Consider the following 22,014-nt stretch of genomic DNA (forward strand, 5'->3'; position numbering starts at 1 on the left):
TACCCTCCACGTCCGCCCCTTATATGGGATGAAAGACTCTCCATCTTCATCACGTGACAGGCACCTATTGGGCACCTGCTCCATACTGCACATGCCCTACACCTGGGTTCATTTAGGCGGTGATGCTAGTGGGATGAAATAGGGCGAGGACGTCTCCGGGTCAAGCAGGTTGGGTCCTAAGTGTTGCCTTGATGCCAGGCTCTTCTTGACACTGCACCAGAGGATGAAGGAAAGGGGAGAAGCCTCAGGTTTGGTGACGAAGTCCCTGGAAACGAGTAACCTTTGTTTCAGAGCTGTCACCGAGCACAGGCCCCTCCCCACCCATCAGTGTCAGCGCCAGGTGAAAGGGCGACACCATGACCCACTCTGCTCTTCCCCCGTTCGGTCCATGTGGATCATTTTCAGTGCAGAATCTTAGGCAGGCAGATCTGCCACAGCTCTGGGACTCTGAGAGGTGAGAAGCACGAAAACTGTATTATCTGTGCTCCTGCTTTGTTCCTGACCAACAAGCCTTGACTCAGTGGGTGCACTACGGATAGCCTAGATTTTGTCCTCCCACGTGTCAATTTCATGTGAACAAAGGTGTCGAGGGAAACCTGCTTGGGATAGGTTACCTATGGCCTGCATGTTGGGGCGAGGGGCCCCTTCTTCAGGTATCAGAGAGATTCTGCTACAGGAGAGGTTTCTGGATCTTCTGAGGGAAGCAGCTGCTCACAGCCCCCCACTCCCACAGCTTCAGCTCCCAGACGGCCTCTAGTCCAGGTAGCGCAGCTTGGAGAGGACATTAAAAACAAACCAACCCACGATTTATTGAAAACGGGTACCTTTCAGTAGCCCTAATTACAACAGCTTAAAAGATGCCATTAATCAGGAACACAATATGCACAAAAGTCTCAGGAAAGGGAGAATAAAACAACTTGAAAGGAATACAGCTGCGATAGGAATGGATTGCTAGGAGGGTCACAGAGCAAAGTGACATGGAGTAGAACACAGAGCCACACGGGAGAACACGGGGCCCTTGAGCGTGGGGCGGGAACTCCTGAGTTTCCGTACTTTTGGACCACATCTCATGATTCGTCAGGGCGGAGGTGTAGGCTGGAGCACAGGGACCATGGGGCGGACTCTGAGTAACTAGCCTATGCCCGGAGCACAGGCCAAACACGTGGAATGAGGCCACCAGGCAATTCACACCTGGCCCCCAGTGAACCCCGTAAGAGGAAGTGCTCTCTGCGAAGTCTGTGGACCTGGCAGGGACCACTGGACCACGGAGAGCTTAGAGATAGTTTCTCTGCAGCTGGTCATGTAAAACCCTAGACTAAACTAAGCCCTAGAATTCTCTTATCCAAATTCCTACCATCTAGAGAGGTAGAGGTGCCAGACGTGGAAGCTGCCTCCAAACCAGTTTTTGGTCTTCGGTAAAGGGATAAATACAAACTGTGGTTCCACAAGTCAGCTTGGAAAAAACTACTGCGCACAGCGGGTGTAAGATCCTGAAGCCCCACTGAGTATCCACCACCGCAGAAAGCAGGGCTGGGGCCGGGCTGAGATGGGCTCTGCTGTGGCTACTGCTGGGACACGTCCCATTCTGCTGTCCTGTCCCCATTTGCACGGTTCCTTCCAGCTTTCTAGGTCTGTCCTGCCATGGCCCAGAGCTCACTGCTTTGACCCTAAAACTCCCAGCCTCAAGCAACACAGAGCAGAAATGCCAGATGCAGAGGGTTCTCTGAGGAGGGGGAGCAGGTGGTCTTCCTGGGAACCTGAGGTTCTCTCCCACCACCTCCACTGAAGTAACGGCAGGACGGAGAGGAGGCTGGGTTACAGGAGGCAGACGGCAGCAGCTCTGAGAGCAGGAAGGAGAATTCTGCCAGGAGAGTGACAGGAAGTTTCAACTGCATGGATGCAGCAGGCAGTCAGGTTGGGTGGCGAGAACAGCAAAGCTTAATCTAACCGATGGAGGAGCAGTGTGTCTCCCTGCTTCCCGAATTCTCCCAGAGGAACACCACTCCCTGCTCTGGAACTTCACACTCAAACAAACAGTAAACCTGAAGGGAAGAAGTCTCTTCGGGGTCCCGGAAGTGCCCGCAGAAAGTCCATCCCGTCAAGCTCAGTTTCTTGGGACAGCAGCCTCATTTGTGAGTCCGTATGCTGCTGCAGATCTGGGCAAGGCGGCTCTACAAAGGAAAGGGGCAGGTCACTGAGAGAAAAGGCCACTGGCCACGCGTGCCTGGTAGCCACTTGACAGTCACCTCGGGGACCCTGGATTTGGGGTGGGCATGTCTGAGTGGATCTCAGCCCTCCGCGCTCTAGCTGGATGACAAACTAAGTAACTGTTCTGAATGCCCACTCCTCATCTGAACGTGGGAGTAAAACAAGACCTCAGATGAGCCAGTTGTGCTATGGTGCAGATGAGAGGATGAACGTCACTGGATCTGGGTGGCTAGGTATGTGTGGGCCCTCGACATTGGGCCGTGTGCCCGGGAGGTAACCTTCACAGACCCCCCCCCCCAGAAGGGGGGGTCCCATCCACCGCCCGAGATGGTGCTAACTGGACCACGGAGGCCCATCTGACCAAAGCTGAATCCATTTACTTTCCCTCCTGAGAACTGAAGGGGTGACAAGAAGGGGATAGTCAGTGCTGGGTGTCAGAGCAGCGAAGTCGGAGTTGGGAGTGTGGCTGCTGGAAGTCACAAGCAAGCCAATATTGAAGGAGAAGGAGCGGGGACCCAGAGCCCCCGGAGGAGGTTCTCTGCCAAGAGGGAGGGATGGAGGAGCATCGGAGAAGCGCATGCGTGGGCTTCAGACAGAGAGGCTCCGGGAGCACCAGAATGGAGCTCCACACAGTGCTGTCACTGACGGCCCCATGGCTCCAGAGGCCTGGCTGTTCCACACTGTCTCTGATTCTGCGGGACTCCTTGGAACGAGCCCCTCCCTCCCTCCAGGAAGCTTCCTTCCCTGGCAGTCAACCACGCCCTTGCATATGGGCACTAACTGCCCAACTGAGGCAGATGTCTGAGTCTGCCGTGGAACTTCTGTGGCAGCAGCCTGGGAGAGACTGAAAGGCAGCATCAGTCCAGGGACGGAAGCGCTGCAAGGTAAGGAGGAGAACAGCTACAATCCCTTGGGGGAAGAAGACAGCACAATACTAAGTGTGAAACCCAGGCGAAAAGACAATCCTAAGTACAGCTGAACTGAGCAAGCGGAGGGTTATGAGACTCACAGAGAGTTTCTTGATGTTTCCCAAGGCCTCTGGGTCCAGCTGAGCGATGTCCATCCTCTGCAAGTCACTAGCCAGCAATCGCATGCTCTGTGTGGAGAGCGGGGTGCGCTCAGTTGCCATGTCCCCCAGGGCAGGACCCCGCACCCAAGGGCCCACTGCCCCAGGGGTCCCCTCTATATCCTGCACTTTGGGCAGGGGGCGTGGGAGCAGGCAAGGCAGTTAGGAGAGGTGCTTGCCCTGAGGAGATAACGACAGCAGTGTTTCTCACTGGCCCGCGGCTGGCCCACCCGGGGACTAAGGGCAGGGACATGAGTTTCGAAGTGCCCTGCAGACACAACTGAGACACACCTTCCCTCCCTCCCAGGAGCTGACGTCTGCAACTTGTTCCACTCAGCTCAGGGCAACTGGGCTCAGCCCCCCATCAGAACCCCTCTGGCTTTTCCTGGCAGACACAGCTCATGCTCCCCTTTCTAGAGCACACTCCCTGATGCCGCCTTCCTCTGCACTCCCTTTAGGGCCTCCCTTACTGTCCGTGTCCCGTGCCACCAGACTTGACTGTGAACCTATCTTGACTACTGAACGCATTCTCAAGAGCGGGAAGCACGTTGTCTACGCCCGGGGGGAGCCACCACACAGGTGGGCAAACGTCAGCTGATGAACAAACGGCACACGGAGCCAGGCAAGGAGCCCAGCCTGGGCGAGAAAACTGGTTCTGAGTCCTGCAGAAGCATGCGCATCGGGACCCATGCAACCCAAAGGACTATGGGGTGAGAAGTGGGTGATGGGCCAAGGAAAGAAATGCCCAGGGAGCTGCGCGTGGTGGCCCAGCCGCCCTGAGACGCTCACCTCTCCACCGCCCACCGGCACCGTGAGGAAAATCTCTCTGCTGTCAGCAAGAGGGCTGCCATTCATGGAGACGTTGTAGATCCGCTCTCTGGCTGCTGGGGTCCGCAGGCCCGGGGTCTTGAAGACCCTGTGAAGTGGGAAGAGCTCTGTCAAGATGGCTTGGCAGAGTGAGTGACACAAGGCGCCATGAGCTCTTCCAACCCCCATCTGGCCTCAAGCTGTAGTTTTCAAATCCTGCATTTCTAAGAAGGCGAGTTCTAAATTTAGGGCAAAAAGTCTTTTTAAACAGTAATGACTACACACAGCTGGAGAATGGAGCTTGTAATGATCAAACACGCATCTAGCCAAAGTCAGTTCTTATTCATGGAACTCTTAGGTCCCAAGCTCTGCATGGACACCAGTCATCCATCCATCCACAGAGCCAGAAATAAACTATGGTTAATGCACTTCCAAGAGTGGCTAAGTGCTTCCAGCAAGAGGAATTTTCCAGGGTCAAAAAAGGAGGATTCAGAGATTACATCATTATATTAATTCCCAAATGAACTTTCTCAAGACAGTTAAAATCCTGCTACCTGATTTTCTCTAAATGTCCTTTGCTTTACGTGCATATGAAAAAACAGTTCAAGAGTGGGAATTAAAAGAAGTCTTTCTCCCTCCCTCTCCTCACCCCAGAGATTCTGACTTTCAAATCCTTAATGCCTTCCAGAAACATCCTCTGTATAAACACAAATGGGATCACTTAGGACACGCTGTCATGCAGGACGCTGGGAGGTGCCCACGGCCACGACGCTGCTCCGTCAGCACATAGAGTCGCCTCTTTCTGGCCCCAGAGCATCTCCTGTCTAGTTAACCAGCCGGTGGAAGAGATTAGCTTCCAGCCTGGTCACATCAGTCTCCCCGGCGTGACGTGGTGCCCATCCGCACTCTTACCAAGGGTACAGGAGAGTACCTGCCCATTTTGAAAAAGGCTGAGCAAGAGTCCCTAGAGGCCTCCTAGTCCTCAGAGGCAGAATGTTCTCTGCCTCTCATCAAATAAAGACTTATTCTGCCCCTGAAAACAGGTGAACATACACTTAGGGGAGAGGCAGACGCTCAGAAGCCCAGAAGCTACCCTCTTTCAAGAGGCCTTGCTGGACCAAGGAGCTGTGTTTTCCCACTAGCTCTTCTTAAGGACCGAGGCGAACTGGTGGGCTCCTGTCAGACGCAGGGGCTGCCCCCATTACTCACCTCGAGTCAAACCTGGGGGTCAGGCCTGGGGTTGGCTTCACCATAGACAACTCCAGCCGGCCCACAGCTGGGGTGACAGTGTTATAATGGCTTGACCTGTGGGTAAGAAGTGGCCATTAGGGGCGCCTGGGTGGCTCAGGAGGTTAAAGCCTCTGCCTGCAGCTCAGGTCATGGTCTCAGGGTCCTGGGATTGAGCCCCACATGGGGCTCTCTACTCAGCAGGGAGCCTGCTTCCTCTCCCCCCCCCCCCCCGCCTCTCTGCCTACTTGTGATCTCTGTCAAATAAATAAATAAAATCTCAAAAAAAAAAAAGTGGCCATTACGTCCACAGGTCACTCATGGAGGATGCTGACCACGTGGCTACGTCCCAAGCGCCTTGCATACACCAGCTCGTGCAGCCCTCCTGACAACCCGAGACACACAGCTGTGATCCTCGTTTTCAGCCACAGAAACTCGAGCATACCGACTCCAGCAACTTGGCCAAGATCACAGAGCTAATGAAGAGGGAGCCAGAGCTCTGAAGCTGGGCAGAAAGCCTCCAGAGTCCGGCCTCTGAGCCAGACTGACAGAATAGGAGGAAGGAGACAGCTTCTCCACACCCCACGAGCCCCTCAGCCGGAGCTCCTGCCCTCTTGCTAGGCAGCCACCGCTGCCCAGGGAGTGTCCTTCACAGACACACGTCCCAGCCACTACTTTCTAAGCTTCTTGAGATACACCCCCCCATTCCCCATCCCAAATGGTTCAGCAGGGCCCAGCATAATCAGTTCAAGTCCACGGTGATTCTTTACTGATTAGGAAACAGGTGGACCATCTCAAGGAACAACTGTAGGTAGGTGAGTCACTTTGTGACTGGCCCCAGGGTGGGGGGGGGGGGCTCTGCACGTGGACTGTCAGGCAAATGCACAAAATATACATTGCTTATGATAGGTTTCTGGTCCTCACTCTTCCTGGTGTGATTAAAACAAACAAAAAAAGGTGGGGGAGGATAGAGAACATGGGCAGAACTGGAGAACACGTTGGGTCAGATCATTTCTAGAGGCCCCTCCAGCTTGGAGATTCAAGTTCTGCTCGAGCACAGGCCACAAAAACCCTTGCATCCTTTCTCTGCCGTGATGGACGGGGCTCCCCAATAAAACCAAAACACACACGGACATTTGGAAAAGCCGTCACCTTTTGCTTTTGCCTTTCCCTTGTATGGACTGGGTTCTCTTCTTGGATGGAGGACACCTTTTGACCTGGATTCGCAATCAAATGACACTGGGGTTATAAGAAGCCCCCAAAAGGGGAAAGTGAGGGTGGGTAAAGGGTAAGGAAAGGAGGGGATGGGGGAAATGTGAATTGATGAACATGAGCTCTATCTCCCAGAAGTGCGTGCTGTAAGTAACATGGAACATGGCCAGGGAACTAAGGACGTCCACCGCCTGGGTCTTCAAAGTGGACAGTTTTGACCAAGATTAAAGGTAAATCTCTTAAACTGACTGTAGCCTGGCCGGCCCCCATGACTCCCCCATGCAATGTTGCTGTGAAGGTCACTCAGGCCATCCTGTGGTGCCCAATCTTCCCCACTGCTCTGGCTGTACCTGCACAGGCTGCTGCGTAAGCTCCTCTTTCTAGCTTCCCTTCAGGTACCTGTCCTCAGCCTCCCCCTCCATGCCTTCCCTACACGACTTCATTGATGCCCACACTAGGAGTCAGTGTGCCTCTCAACCTCCTACTTCTCCCTGAACTTCAGGTTGAAATTTCAGAAAAGGATGGACCCCTCAACGTGTCAGGTAATTGGCACCCTGGCTACTTGCCTTCACCCGAACCCAGCACCCTCCTGTGGGCCGCCTTCCATGGATGAAGGGCACCTAAGCTAGAAACGGATCGGGTATCCCTGCTTCCTCCCTTCCTCCATCAGTCCTGCTCACATTTGTCAAAACTATCCCTTCTGGGGCGCCTGGGTGGCTCCGTGGGTTAAAGCCTCTGCCTTCGGCTCAGGTCATGATCCCAGGGTCCTGGGATCGAGCCCCGCACTGGGCTCTCTGCTCAGCAGGGAGCCTGCTTCCCCCTCTCTCTCTGCCTGCCTCTCTCCCTACTTGTGATCTCTGTCTGTCAAATAAATAAATAAAATCTTTAAAAAAAAAAAAATCCCTTCTCTGTGTATAGCATGAGGGCCTCAGTTTAAGAATTACAACAGCCTCCCAATTGGTTTCCTTGTCTCTGGTTTTTCCCCTCGTCCATTTGTCACTCAGTGTGACCAACCTGATGAAATGCAAACTTCTGAGCTCGGCACACAAGGCCATTCATCTTCGGGCCCTCCTGTAGGCAGATCACCCACAGCTTACAGCCCTGTCATCCCCAATGGCTCCCTGTTCTTTAAATGGAACTTGAGGGAACGTTCCTATCTATCTCCTCCTGGGCTTCCCCGCCCTTTCTTCTTCAGCTAGTGAAATCCCCCTCACTTTTAAAAGCCTGGGTGTACCCTAAGCGGGGAGGTAAAATTTGATAGCTTCCTCTTCGGCCTTCTATGTGCTGTGTACCCACTTCTCTGAGGGCTTTCGTATGAGCCATTAAAGTGGTTCTTCTCTGCGAAACAGTGAACTCTGGTAGGTCGGGGTGAGGCACTGGGAGGTTAGGTATTTTTGTGTTTCTCTGTCCCCCGTCAGCTCCCAGCCCCAAACACAAGTGCCTACTTACTCTTGAAGTTTGAAGATTCTTTTTCTTATTTTCTTCTTCTTCTTCTTCTTCTACTATCCTTTCATCCAACTTCATTATCTTCCGTGCTGTTAAGAAACAGTTTTAACAGAGTCATCTTTCTCATAGGAGTAAATTTTCATGCATTCATGTTTCTTAGAGGAAATAAAACGTATGAAATCTTTGGCTGTAATCAAGAAATAGACTTTGAATATAAATAAGATGACTTTTTTTTTTTTTAAAAAAGAGAGTTTAGACATAGAAAACTAACCAGACTGGTTAACGAAGCCCATATGATGCCCAGCATTCCGATGAGAGCACAGATGCCGGACTCAGCTAGACTCGAGCGTGAGGCCTGGTCCTAGCACCGCTCAGGGCATGGGGCTTTCACTGCACTGCCTCAATGTCCTCATCTAGAAAAGGGAGTAGTCACTTCACAGGGGCAGTGAGACCTGGAACACGCTCCGCAAGAACAGCATCTTTGTTAATTTTGTTCCTATTTCCCCAAACCCTAGAATTGTGACTGTGAGTGTTTAAGTGTCTGTGGAATGCATGAACATAGAGCCCTTTGGACAGTACGGGACATGTATCATAAGAATTATTATTTATGGGGCGCCTGAGTGGCTCAGTTGGTTAAGCCTCTGCCTCCAGCTCAGGTCATGATCTCAGGGTCCTGGAATCAAGCCCTGCATTGGGCTCTCTGCTTGGCAGGGAGCCTGCTCCCCCCCCCCCACCCCGGCCCTGCTTGCTGCTCTGCCTACTTGTGATCTCTCTCTCTCTGTCAAATAAATAAATAAAATCTTAAAAAAAAAATTATTTATTACAATATTATTATTTACATAGATTAGAAAACTTTCTAAGCACCGCAGCTGTTTAGTGATGAAATTTAGTGTCTCACTGCTAACTCTGTACAAGCCTGAGCCAGACAATCTTGAGCAGGGATTCCAGAGATGATTCAGGCATCTGATCATGGGGGGTAGGGTCTCAGACGGGACAGCTTTTTAGCAAAAATTTTTACTTTCTGACACATTAAATAATATATTTATCTTTTTTTTAATTTTCCTTTTTGGAACCAGCTTATAATGTAGACAAAGCCCAATGGTCAAGAGGGCACAAAGCCAAGTTTTACTGTTGGTTGACTTGGGTCCTCGTGTGTCTGTTCCCAGGGGTGAGATCAGAAGGCCCCCTTCCCCCACCACTTGAGCAAAATGGTGGAATCCAGAAGAGAAATCATTCCCCAAATGTGGAGACAACCCAAAATGAACTAACACACTATAAATATGAGGCCAAAGATCTCCAGGAACACCCGAGCCCAATTCTGTCATAATCTCACCAAGGCAGCACTGGAGTGTGACACTGGCAAAGTGAAAGCTCCCGCTGTCTTCATGCTATGAGGTCATTCGATGGAAAGCAAAATGGACTAAGAACTGGACCGTGTTTCTGGCCCTCCCCAGTGGAGAAGTGCACTGGTCAAGATCCAGGCCCTGGGTCGGGCCTCGCCTCACAAGTTGTGGATGCACTGAGCTACAAAAGCTTAATGACAGTGACACAAAGTCTGTAGTAGGGCTCATCCTGTCCCTGCTCCATGATGCTCTCAGGTCACAATTGCATTTCCCAAACACGTTCCCTCTGGAACAGCATTTCTCAGAGTATGGGGTGTGAGGGAGGGATGATTTTCCGCAGCAGATCACTGAGTCCAGGAATGTGGGATGGCACCCAGAGGATACTGGTCCTTTCACAATTCTCTCTCAACCCTTTTGATCACACTGGGGTACCTTGGCGGGCCTCACTACGTCCCGTAATGCCTCTCAGTCCTGTCACCCTCTAACTAGCGGAGCCAGGGGCAGTCATGCTTCCCACACAGCTTTCCCTCTCCTTCCACTCTCACTCTTGCTCCCACAATGGCTGGCAGTTTGCTCACTATCAGTCCTGCATACAATGAACCCAATGCAGTGGCCGACACCATATTATCGGATTTGCAAGATGGAGGACCAGTTCGATGGAAAAGGCCCTACCACTGAGGCCTCTCTGAGCTGCCGGCCTGCCACCTTGCCTCCACTCTCCCAGTTCAACAAGGGGTTTTGAAAAGTACTCACTTTTGACAGATTTCAAGGGTGTCTGAATAGCTTCTGCTGTTAGTCGGTTTATTTCTGTGATATCCAGGTCCGCCTGTTGCCAACACAGCCAGAAATCACCAGGCATATTCCATCAAATATGGGGAATATTTTAAGACTCAAAACAATTAATTTCAAAAACATATTATTTATTACTTATGAGACGTATTAGTTATAACATGATATTAGTGAGCTCCTATAAATGTACTATACAACCCAAGAGCTAAAACATTGCTGATTATTTGCTTCTAGCTCTGTAGTCTTTCCTGTTCTATTTCCTTGTCTTTCCCCAAAGGTGACCACTATCATTGCATTTGCTTAAAAGAAAGCATGTTTGTGTGTGGGGGGTTTTGTTTTTTATAAAGGTATATGTGCTTAAATAATATTTTATGTGGTTTCACTTCTGCCGCTTCTGGAGTAGTTTGTTTGTTTTCACTGTCATGTAGCATCCCACCGTGTGACTCTATCACAATTAATTTCTCCAATCTCCTGTCAACAGTCTTCTGCTACTCTAAACAACTTCTACATGTGTCCGATGCACATGTCCAAGTTTCCTCTTGGCTGTACACTCAGGGAAAGTGGATGCATTTGATTATGTCCCGTTGGCAAACAATACAGGTTGCTAATGACTCACGTTCTCTGCACTTGGTGCTGTACTAGACTTTTCTCTTTTTTAAAGTCTAGAGAGTCAGTAAGGTTTTCTCTTGCACCCACAGGCCCTTCAAAAAGGCTTCTAGTTATCACCATTCTCATTAAATGTGCTCCCAGTGGTGACTACCTATGTGAATGAGAATAGCTACAAGCAGGCATGATTCTCTGCCTTTTCCTGCAGGACACACGTAAGTATCAGAGGAGGTGTTACAGACTAGGGATGACAGGTTTCATCTCCAGACTGGTAGTGAGTCCGGGGAGTGCTCGGAGGAGCATTTTGAGGCTGTCCGATCTTAGCAAGAGACAGCGCTGTAGGAGCTTAGTGAGGTCTGAAGTGGTCGATGGAGTAGATAGTGGCCAACTAGGTGCCATCTCTAGAAACAACTTGCATGTTATGAAGGTGTCAGTGGTGGCAGGCCACTGATCATCTTTGTGCAGAAGAGTCAATAGGCCTAAGACTGATATCCTTAGAGAGGCTTACTTGCATGGATGGGCTTACGGCTTGCATGAGAACTTGATTTCAGGATTCCCACCGTTCCCTGGTTAGAATGACTCTCTGGGCCTAAGCTTTGTACAAACAACATGGCTTATGCTGCATTCCTGTTTTCCTCCTGGAAGTCTGGAATTTCGGTACATGCTAGGCAGAAGATGCCTATGTGACCAGCTCCCAATGAAAATCCTGGGTATTGAGTCTCTAATAGGCTTTTCTGGTAGACACTGTCTCACGTGTGTTGAATTAAGGTGTCATAAGTGACTCCACTGGGAGAGGACTCTTGGGAGCCTCCGCCTGGTTTCCTCTGAACTTTGGCCCTGGCACCTTTTCCCTTTGTTGATTTTGCTTTATATCCTTTCACGTAATAAATCATAGCCATGAGTAGGACTATATGCTCAGTCCTGTGAGTCTTCCTGGGAGTGGTCTTGGGAGACCCTCACATACCTAATCATTATGAACTTTTGTGCCAAAGTATCATTCCTTTCCTGAGTTCTAACGCATATTAGCTAAGGCTACAATTCTCTTGACTTGGCATGATGACACCGGCTTCATATTACACTAGAAGCTCTCTGATTTGTATTTCTGTATGTCTGATTAATTAAAATGAGGGTGATGCATTAGCTAACGAGTGTAATTCATCTCAGAGGTAAGTCTTTTGAAACACCAGATCTGGGTGTGTGGAGGCGGGAACATGCTACAAAGAGAGAGAAAGCCAGAACTGAGAATGTTTTACTAGCTCTTGATTTTAGTTTTTAGTGATCCCCCACTCCTCTCCTACAATATTCATCTCCAAACTCTCTTTCTCCTGACGGAACAACTGGCTCTGAAACACCTTTAACTTCTGAGGCAGGTGGAGATCTGCCATTCAATGCTACCATGTACAACGTGTAGTCAGGTCCCTTCAAACCCAGAAATTCCAAGAGATCCTAATAACGAAGAGAAGGAGGTAGATTTTTGGGTTCATTCTATAAACCTGATGAAGGTTATAATAAACATTCTCTCCAGAAAGATAACAAATGCATGTATGTATGTGCATTGTTTCTGTCTGATTGTAGAGTGCCTAGGGTCTCTGTGAAGACCATTATGGACTAGATCCCAACACTGTATAACAGAACTTTCTGCAAGGGTAGAAATGCTCTATTTCTGAACTACCAATATGTAGTCACTAGTCACGTGTGGCTAGTCAACATTTGAAATGTGGCTAGTGTCTCTGAGGGACTGAAGTTTTAATTTAGTTAATTTTAATTGATAAAAATAGCCACATGTGGCTGGTGGCTATTGTATTGGGCAGGACAGATCTAAAATCTGAACTCTTTATTTTGCTTCCCCATCTGACTGTCTTCAATCCTAACGCTGATGCTGGGATGAAAGAGGTGAGAGAGGGTGAGGAATCCTGAGAGTCCCAAATAAGAGTGAAGCTTCTAGAGGATGACGTGATAAAACAACAGTCTCAGGGCACCTGGGTGTACGGCTGGTTGAACGTCCGACTCTTAATTTTGTCTTGGGCTGTGATCTTGGGGTGGTGAGTTCAAGCCCCATGTCGTGCTCTGCACTCAATGCGGCGTCTGCTTGAGTTTTTCTTACCCTCTCCCCCTCCACCCTTCTCTCTCTCTCAAATAAATAAATCTTTATAATAAAAATAAAACAACAATTCTGACACCTAGCAGACCAGGCCATCAGGTAATGAATGACCCAGGGGCTTAGAGGGACTGGGCTTTAGGCTTTTGCTTTGCCTGAGAGGTCAGGGCAGAGAGCTACAAGGAACCTGCCAAAAACAGAATGCCTCCCTCTGTAGAACTTGACAGTATTTGGGCTTCACAGACTCAGCCTTTGACAACCACAGTTTTACAGTTGGCACAAACAGGTCATGTCCCCTAGGAGCCCTCTTCCATGGTAAACATGGATTTTGTGATGGGATTAAACTTAAAAACTAAACCCGGTTCCAAAATAGGACAGGTCACTTACTGTTGCGGCCTCTTCCAGCGCCTGTTTGCTTCCTCCAAGGGCTTTAAAAAGAACATTTTACTTAGTTACTATCAGATCTTAATGATAAACCATCTTCCCATTAGCTTTCTAAAACTGGACCAGATTAAGCCCTGGCTTCAACACCCAAGGCCCTTTGCAACCTCGTTTAATTTTTCTCCACACCTGACTGGCCGCCTTATAGCATATTCTAGGTCCCACCACACCTAAGTCCTTATTTCCCAGATGTGTCACCGTCTCCTGTGCCTCTGCCCCTCCGCGCTTATTATTCCTTTTACCGGAAATGCACCTCTGCACCTGGCAAATTTCTAATTCGTCTTTTGAAACTCAGTTCAAACCCCAAAGTCTTTATTTTTCTATGACAACAGGTTGCGGCAAAGTGCTGACCTAGTTGCTCATTCTCATCATACCGAACCACTACTCAGAGTTGTTTAAGCATGCCCCCACCCCGCCCCCCGTCCATTGCCTTGAACTAAACTCCTTGAGGACAGTTTTGGGCAAAAATATGGCACAGGGTAGGTATGTAGCCAGTGTGTATTGAACAAAGAGGTCTGTGCAAGATTTAGATGTAGAATAAAGTTAGGTTAATCCTCCAAGAAACTCTCTTAGTGTCCTGTAGAACTGTTAAGAATTCATGCTTTGAACCAGACAGAGTGCTTAGGTTTAAACACCCTCTGCTACTCACTAGCTTATGAGACCCTGAGCAAAGTAACTAATCTCTCTGTGCCTTAATTCTGTCACCTGTAAAAGAGGAGCAATATTAACAATGAACACCTTTGTTGTGAACATAAAGTCAGTTAACATATGTAACACACTCAGTACGATACCTGTTTAGCACATATAAACGTACAGCACTAGATAAATGTACCTACTGACCCTTACTCTTTCCCTTTTCTGGTACTTACGATTTTGACTATCTAATCACATGTGCATTTTTAAAACGACCCTCCCCTACTAACTTGTAAGTTCCTGAGGGTAGGCAGTGTCTGTGTTATTTCCCAAAGCACTTTCAGCCCGTAGCACTGTGACTGAGACATGCTCAGTGAATATTTGTAGAAACGTGCAAATAAAAGGGCAGGTCAAAGAATCATTAAATATCTATTATTTGAACAGAACATGCATTTCTATTCAGGAAGGAGCCAATGCAATAGACAATAAAAAGGAAAATAGGAAAAGTAAGGGTAACCCAGCAGAAAGGAACGCCTCTTGCATGTCCTTGGACATTTAACAAGGGAGTGGAGAACAGGTTGCAATTTTTCTCCCGTCAGAAAAACTTGAGCCCTTGCATATCACAATTTGATTTGCTCATTTTTTTTTTTAAGTTGACAGGTTCCATAAGATGCAGAAAGCACTGCTTGGGGGTTATCCTCCCATCTGAGCTCTAGTAACAAACCAAGTTATTCTTTTATTCGTCTTTAAATGATTGTATAATATAAAGAGTGTTTTGTGACACATGAAATTCACACAAAATTTACATTTCTATGTGTCCATAAATACATTTTACTTGGACACATACTGTCCATTCATTACAGCTGTTTTGGACCTATAACAGCTTGAGCTGAGTAGCTGCAACAGAGAACCCTCTGCACAGAAAGCCTAAAATATTTACTAGACAGTAAATTCTCCTTTAGAGAAGACGTTCGCCTACCTGGGCGGGTGTGTGTGTGTGTGTGTGTGTGTGTAGATGAGGTTAAGTCCTATGCACAAAGGTAAAGCAGGGAAGTGAGATAAGGAGCGGAGGAAGCGGTAAGGCTGCAATTTCCTAAAGCGATCCTGAGGACTTCACTCAGGCGACCACAGAGGCGCCCCGGGGGCCCAGGCCTGGGGGGACGGCAGCAGCTCTTACCGAAGTAGTCTAGCCAGTTCATCTCGCGCAGCGCCTTGGGGAGCCGCAAGATCTCGATGTTGTACAGGTTATCCATCTCCTTGAGGAGGTTCTGCCTGTCCGACTGAATTTGCTTGGATCGTATTTGCACTGCGAGAGGGCAGAGCCGACAGAACACAGGTCACCGGCCGGTGAACGGGGCCTGGAACCCTGCTGCCCACACCCCAAGCCACCCGCACCCAGCGATCGCCCCGGGCTCCGCCCCTACCTTCGCGGTCGAAGTCCCGGAGAAAGGAAGCGAGCTTCCGGCTCCGAACCGAGTTCGTCTTGGCCACCCGACTGCCGCCCTTCCTAGCCGGAGCCATGGCGCTTGGGTGGAGGCTGCGGGGAGCGGGGGATGCAGCCACTGGGAGGTCAGCGGCCGAGGTCGGGGAGGGAGAGTAAGGGGGCCGCGGAGGAGCGGGCGAGGGCGGACGGGCGCCCCACAGAGCTAGTGGGGGCGCCCTGCCTTTGAATGCCCGAGCATAAAGGTGTCGCGAGGCACGTACCTGCGGGTCACCAAACGGGTTGAGAAAGACCTCGCCGCTCCAGCTGAGGGGAGGGAGCAGCTTCGTGCCTAACCGGACGTGCGGCCGCCGCCACCAAATTCAAACTGCCACAGGCTGACGAATGAGAAGTCGCCGTCTTAGGAGGGTCCCACAGCATCCAATCACAAGGAAGCTCCGCGGCCAGGCGGCCGGTGCACACGTAGGACTACAGCACCCAGAAGGCACTGCGGTCTACGACATACGTTCGCGACTCGACAGCCGCGCTGGGGGCATGCGCAGAGAGACAGCGGGCTCCTGGTGGCGGCCCTGCGGGGTCTTCAGACTTTGATGACATTAGCTTTAAGTTTTCCTGCTGGTTTAGGGAAAGCGACCGGCAGTTTCCAGGAAAGGAGGCAAGAGTCCGGCTCTGGAAGTACAGGCTCGGAGACAGCGCTTCGGCCCGGGGAATCCGCAGTCTGAAACCGGAGACTACCCGAGCTGCGGGCGAACCGCCTCGGAGGTCTGATCAAGCAACCCTTCAGGAGGTGGGAAACCGAGGCCCTGCCTCTGGAGTCCCCCTAAAGGTAAGACAGCGCCTCGCGTCAGGACGTCCTGGAAGGGATACACAGCCCCCATCGTGAGGAGACCCTGGTTTAGCGGAACCTCACCTGCACGAGGTGATCACTGGACTCGCTACTTCCCCTGCCGAGTTAAGACCCTAATGCTTCCCCCCACCCCCTTTCTGTTTTTATCTCGGCAGATGACTCAAGACCAACCTTGGCTTGCTGTGCAGGAGGCCCTGAGGAAGTGCTTTCCCGTGGTGGAGGAGCAGCAGGCCCTGTGGCAGAGCACCCTGGGGGACTGCCAGCCCCTCCTGGCCTCCCTCAGCAACCTGGCCGAGCAGCTGCAGGCGGCACAGAATCTGAGGTTTGAGGATGTGCCTCCACTTCGGGCCTTCCCTGACTTAAAGGAACGGCTGAGGCGCAAGCAGCTGGCGGCTGGCGACATTGTCTTGGACAAGTTAGGGGAGAGGCTGTAAGAGTTCAATGTCACTCCTTCTTGGCGGAAAGATGGAAAAACTTGGTGTTTAATAAGTAGCTAGGATCCATCAGACGAGTGTTTTTCCCTTTACTTGAGAACACGGTATTGAAAGTGTCTCAGCCTTGCCTCCTTTCCATTTGTTGCAATGGGACCTCTTATCAAAAAGTCATTTTATGGGGTACCTGGATGGTGCAGTCAGCTGGGCTTCCGACCCTTGGTTTTGGCTCGGGTCGTGATCTCCCAAGGTGAGTTCAATCCCCATACTGGGCTCTGCACCCAGCGCGGAGTCTGCTTGAGACTCTTTCTCTCTTAAATAAATAAATCTTTCTTTGGAAAAGTTATTTTATGGCATTTCCCTTGTCATGTAAGGCATGACAGTGATGGTCTCAGTAGAAGTTACAGTGGAAAAGAAAAGCAATCGAAAAAGCGAATTAGTCCTTCTCTGTAGTCTTCTTTTGTCAAAAGCAGTGAGGAACTGTACTTTAAACTTAGTAGTGCCAGAGCTAAGGGTTTTATGTATATTCTCACATAAAATATTTTCAACATCTCTGATTTAACCTCACTTAATCCCATTTTGCTGGTGAGGAAACAGGCTCAGATTGCCTATGGTCACGCAGCTAGTAAATGGTAAAGCTGGAAGTCTAACTCAAGTTTGCCCGACGCCAAGGCCAGAGTGTTCAACCACCATTCTGTGCTGCTGTACGTTGGTGTCTCTGTGCCAAGCATGTCTCTAAACTCTTACTGTGACCTAACATGAGACCCTCTGTTTTAGAGTTATAAATATGGAGGATAGACAAGAGACCTGGCACATAGGCTCGCTCTTTCTTTCTTTCTTTCTTATTTATTTATTTATTTTAGAGAAAGAGCACCAGTGGGGAAGGGGGCAGAGGAAGAGAGAGAATCTCAAGCAGATTCCCCACTGAGCACAGATCCCCACCTGGGGCTCCCTCTTATGACCCATGATATCATGACATGAGCCAAAATCACAGGTCAAATGCTTAACCAACTGACCCACCCAGGCGCCCTGCACATAGGCCTTCCCTTGACCAGAACAAAAGAAGTTTCTGGTGTATATAGTCTGTGCTGTAGACTAAGGGGAAATGTGTATATATGGGGACTTTGTATAGTAATTTGTACAAAATAAGCACCTATGGGATGCCAGGCACAAGGTGCTGGGAATATAACAATGAACCAGACTTAGTTTCTTAGTTGATTAGAAGGGAGATGATTAGCATCAATTAAATTACATTGCGGTATGTTCTGAGGTAGTGAACTCTTATTTCAGTTGATGACCTATTTGTGTGTGAGTATTGGGCCGTTATTTTAAGTCTAATTTCTTAACTGTGAGTCAAAGCCACACATTTTGAAAGCCACAATTATAGATTAGGGAATGCTTTGCCCTTTGGGAAGTTGTGGCCTTCTTGTCGGCTGGGTCCCTTGGAGTCACCAGTGGAATAATAACTACTGGCTGTGAGTTAGGCACTTCCCTAAGCACCTTATGGGCATTATTGCATTTAATCTTCTTAACGCTTTCTTTTTTTTTTTTTTTTTTTTAAGATTTATTTATTTATTTATTTGACAGAGAGAGATCACAAGTAGACAGAGAGGCAGGAAGAGAGAGAGAGAGGGAAGCAGCCTCGCTGCTGAGCAGAGAGCCCGATGCGGGACTTGATCCCAGGACCCTTAGATCATGACCCGAGCCGAAGGCAGCGGCTCAACCCACTGAGCCACCCAGGCGCCCCTTCTTAACGCTTTCATTGATTCATTCATTGTATTTGTCATTTCGTGCCAGTCTCTGTGTTCTAAGTACTTAGGGCATGCAGTGAGCAAAACAGATCATTCTTATACGTGACTGAGAATAAATAACTTTCCTAAGTTCTGCAGTAGTTATATGCACCCAGAGCAGTTTTTCCCTTTGGGACATTTGGCAGTATCTGGAGACATAATCAATCGTCACAACTTGCGGAAGGTGGGGGTGTGGTGTGCTCCTGTCATCTAGTGGGTAGAGGCCAAGGATGCTACTCAATGCCCTAAATGCACAGGGTAACCTCCCACCACAAAGAAGCATCCAGGTTGACATGTGAGTGTGCTGAGGTTGAGGAACCCCGCCTTGGGCCTTTCTCATGATGTTGTCTAACAGGAGAATTTTTCCCTCAGAGCCACCCTCCTCAAGGTGCGGGACACCGTCAGCAGGCACGTGGAGCAGGTGTTTGAGATCTATGAGCAGCATGCAGACTCCATTGGCATCGATGCTGTCCTGCAGGCTTCGGTGCTGAGCCCGTCTGTGGCTGACATGTTGGAGTGGTTGCAGAATATCGAGAGACATTATCGACATTCGTATCCTTTGCACGTTTCAGACAGTGTCCAGAGCTGCTTCAGGAAGTCTTTTTAATTTCAGTTTTCATGAGATTATACAACTGTATGGTAGTGGTCAGTTCTCCTTGGTCTCTGAGCTTAGAGAAAAATAAAGCAGGCCAAGTGGGGAATGAGGGTGGAGTTGTGATTTTAAATAGGGTGGTCAGGAGAGGCCTCACAGATAGTGACATTTAAGAAAAGACCTAAAGGAGGGGCGCCTGGGTGGCTCAGTGGGTTAAAGCCTCTGCCTTCGGCTCAGGTCATGATCTCAGGGTCCTGGGATCGAGCCCCGCATCGGGCTCTCTGCTCGGCGGGGAGCCTGCTTCCCCTTCTCTCTCTCTGCCTGCTTCTCTGCCTACTTGTGATCTCTCTCTGTCAAAATAAATAAATAAAATTTTAAAATAAATAAATAAATAAAAAGAAAAGACCTAAAGGCGAGGGAGAGAATCGGGTGTTATTTGGGGGAAGTGTGTCCCAGGTAGAAGAAACATCACGTGCAAAGGCTCTGAGGTAGTAGCGTGCCTGATATGTTCTGAAAATAGTGTGGATGCCACTGGGCTATACTAGAGTGAGGAGGGGGACCCTAATAGGAGACATGGTCAGAGAGACAGGGCCAGACTTTGTAGGGCTTTGGAGGTCTTTGAAAGGATTTGACTTCTGCTCTGAGTGAGATGGAAAGCTATTCAGAGGTTTTGAGAAGAGGAGTAACATAATCAGCCTGTGTTTTTCACAGAGCTGCAGCCCGCAGTACTGAGCACTGACTACATGCCAGGTACTGTTCTAAGAATGCCCACATAGCCACTTGTGAGGTGCTTTGATTCTGTTTCCTGAGTGCTTCTTGGATTTTCCTTCTCTATCTGCACTGCCTCTTCCATAGTTTCTCGCCTCTCATGTGGCCCATTGGTCTGTGCAGCATCTTGATGGGGTTCTCTGTCTGGCTTCTTTGCCTCTGAGCCAGCTCCAGCTAGTGACCTCACTGCGTCTTGAAGACATCTTCATTCTGCCTGTCGCTTACATCAAGTTTTCAGCAGCTTCCATGGCTCACAGGCCAGAAAGCCCACTTTGGTCTTCAGTGCTCTTCGTGTTCTGGTTCAGCCTGCCTTCTCAACCACCTTTCCTACTGCTCGACACACTGGTCCTTGCCGGCCAGATTGGAGGATTTCCTCAGCGCTGAAACCAATTCATGCTTCCCCACTTCTGTGCCTTTGCTTATGCTCTTTCTACCAGCCAGAATCTTCCTGCTGCTCTCTAAGTGGGAGGTATGCACCCTCTGAACTGCTACACGGTGTCCTCTTTGATGTCACTGACATTCTCTCTTTTCGGTTCCTGGTTTTTCCCTCACCGCAGTGAGATCCTAGGTAGTTGGGGCCATGTCTCATCCCTCCAGCCCCAGCGCACTGTGAGTGAGGAGGTGCTCAGTAAAGAGGGGTGGCATAGATGAGTTCTGCCGCCTGATAAATGGAATGATGGTCCCTCTTTCACTCTTCGAGCTTCCCGTAGCTCTCCCCGGGGCATTTTCCCCCTTTAGCATATTTCATTTGCTTAATTTTTTTAAAGATTTTATTTATTTGAGAGAGAGATCATGAGTGGGGGGGAAGGGTGGAGGGAGAGGCAGACTCCCCACTGAGCAGGGAGCCTGATGTGGGACTCAGTACCAGGACCCCAGGATCATGATCTGAGTCAAAGGCAGATGCTTAACTGACTGAGCCACCCAGACGCCCTTATTTGCTTTTCGAGCAGTCAGTCCTTAACTTCGAGGAAGTTACCTAAAGAGAAAGTACCTCCTGTCCTCCGTACATTGGGGAGACTTGGCAAATATCCAAGCTTTGCCCGAGGCCTGGAACCAGATTTCAGAAGATGAACACCAAAGCCTTGTACAAGGTACTGGTTTTCATTTACTCCATGTCTGCATTCTGTCTGTGTCTCACTTCTTTGAAGCATTACAGAGATGCCCTTACAGTGCCCCTGTATTTTTTATAAATTGAGTATTTTATGTTCTCTGGAGAGGTGATATGCCAGTTTTTCTCTCTTCCTATTCCAGATACCCTGTTGAATGTTTGCTTCTTCCTGGAAGAGTAAGAAGCCACGTGTTTATCAGCAGACTAGGGGGACACGGTTGAAGACCGACATTGGTGCTTTCTGGTATGGTAACCTGACATACTTGAAAAATCAGTGCCTAGAGCCTGAGGACTGCCTTCTGATGCTGGGGCCTCTCCCTGCGATGTCACGGCTAAGGGCACGTGGGCCACCCCTTGCCCTTTTGATGCTTGGCAGTGGATGGAGGCAGAGAGAGAATGCAGGAAAGGTGGTGCAGGAGAACAACGGGACAGGAGCCACCGCCGCAGAAGTGGTAGGGAAGGAGAGGGCAGGGAAGGGAGTGTGGCACCACTCTCAGCACTATCCAAAGCTCTGAGCTTGGTTGACACCTGGGCCTGTTCTGTGTATTTGTGTCCGTACCTGATTGCTTGATGGAAGATGATTATTCTTGATGATTTAAAGGAATAAAGGTGATAATTGATGGAAGACAGTATAGATCTTCCTGGACTTACAGTGAGGTTACATCCTGATAATCCCTTAGTAAATTGAAAATATTGTAAGTCAAAAATGCATTTAATATCCCTAACCTACCAAACATTAGCCTAGCCTACCTTAAATGTGCCCCGAACACTCACATTAGCTTACAGTTGGGCAAAATCATTTAACACATTTAACACTTTTCATTTTATTTATTTCTTTTTTTGAAGATTTTATTTATTTATTTGTCAGAGAGAGAGCACACAGGCAGGCAGAGCAGCAGGGAGAGTCAGAGAGAGAAGCAGGTTCCCCACTGAGCAAGGAGCCCACTGTGGGACTCTATCCCAGGACCCTAGGGTCATGACCTGAGCAGAACGCAGCGGCTTAACCCACTGAGGCACCCAGGTGCCCCAGGGGCTTTTCATTTTCCAATGAAATGTTCACTATCTCATGTAATTGATTGAAAACAGAACAGCTGTTTGGGCTTCGAATGGTTGTATCGGTCGTTTACCCTTATGATCTCTGGGCTGACTGAGCTGCGGCAT

At 49.4% G+C, this 22,014-nt stretch overlaps 2 protein-coding genes across 2 annotated transcripts; one reads left to right on the plus strand and one right to left on the minus strand.

The window, feature by feature from the left end:
- Positions 1–765: 765 nt before the first annotated feature.
- On the minus strand, positions 766–15,694 carry CDCA8 (cell division cycle associated 8). The gene is made up of 11 exons (XM_046024884.1): positions 15,581–15,694; positions 15,301–15,413; positions 15,054–15,182; positions 13,190–13,230; positions 10,063–10,135; positions 7,970–8,055; positions 6,461–6,525; positions 5,291–5,386; positions 4,064–4,190; positions 3,218–3,304; positions 766–2,171 (listed from the first exon to the last, which is right to left on the minus strand). Exons 2-11 carry the CDS (start codon positions 15,395–15,397, stop codon positions 2,127–2,129), a joined length of 846 nt encoding a protein of 281 aa, XP_045880840.1. The 5' UTR covers positions 15,398–15,413; positions 15,581–15,694; the 3' UTR covers positions 766–2,126.
- A 315-nt stretch (positions 15,695–16,009) lies between these two features.
- Positions 16,010–21,757, plus strand: C1H1orf109 (chromosome 1 C1orf109 homolog). The gene is made up of 5 exons (XM_046024897.1): positions 16,010–16,143; positions 16,320–16,594; positions 18,758–18,937; positions 20,718–20,836; positions 20,997–21,757. Exons 2-5 carry the CDS (start codon positions 16,320–16,322, stop codon positions 21,032–21,034), a joined length of 612 nt encoding a protein of 203 aa, XP_045880853.1. The 5' UTR covers positions 16,010–16,143; the 3' UTR covers positions 21,035–21,757.
- Positions 21,758–22,014: the final 257 nt, after the last annotated feature.

The sequence above is a fragment of the Meles meles genome, chromosome 1 (genome assembly GCF_922984935.1).
Source record: "Meles meles chromosome 1, mMelMel3.1 paternal haplotype, whole genome shotgun sequence".
NCBI classification, from domain to species: domain Eukaryota; kingdom Metazoa; phylum Chordata; class Mammalia; order Carnivora; family Mustelidae; genus Meles; species Meles meles.

What these genes read in the sequence shown, in the direction of transcription:
- CDCA8 (XM_046024884.1), bottom strand. Translation starts at nt 15,397, where the DNA reads ATGGCTCCGGCTAGGAAGGGCGGCAGTCGGGTGGCCAAGACGAACTCG. An exon ending in GAACTGGCTAGACTACTTCG is followed by an intron (nt 13,231 to 15,053) that starts GTAAGAGCTGCT and finishes TTCTTTTTAAAG; the next exon opens with CCCTTGGAGGAAGCAAACAG. An exon ending in TGCCGGTGGGCGGTGGAGAG is followed by an intron (nt 3,305 to 4,063) that starts GTGAGCGTCTCA and finishes CTCTCCACACAG; the next exon opens with AGCATGCGATTGCTGGCTAG.
- C1H1orf109 (XM_046024897.1), top strand. Translation starts at nt 16,320, where the DNA reads ATGACTCAAGACCAACCTTGGCTTGCTGTGCAGGAGGCCCTGAGGAAG. An exon ending in GACAAGTTAGGGGAGAGGCT is followed by an intron (nt 16,595 to 18,757) that starts GTAAGAGTTCAA and finishes TTTTTCCCTCAG; the next exon opens with AGCCACCCTCCTCAAGGTGC. An exon ending in GAGAGACATTATCGACATTC is followed by an intron (nt 18,938 to 20,717) that starts GTATCCTTTGCA and finishes ACTTCGAGGAAG; the next exon opens with TTACCTAAAGAGAAAGTACC.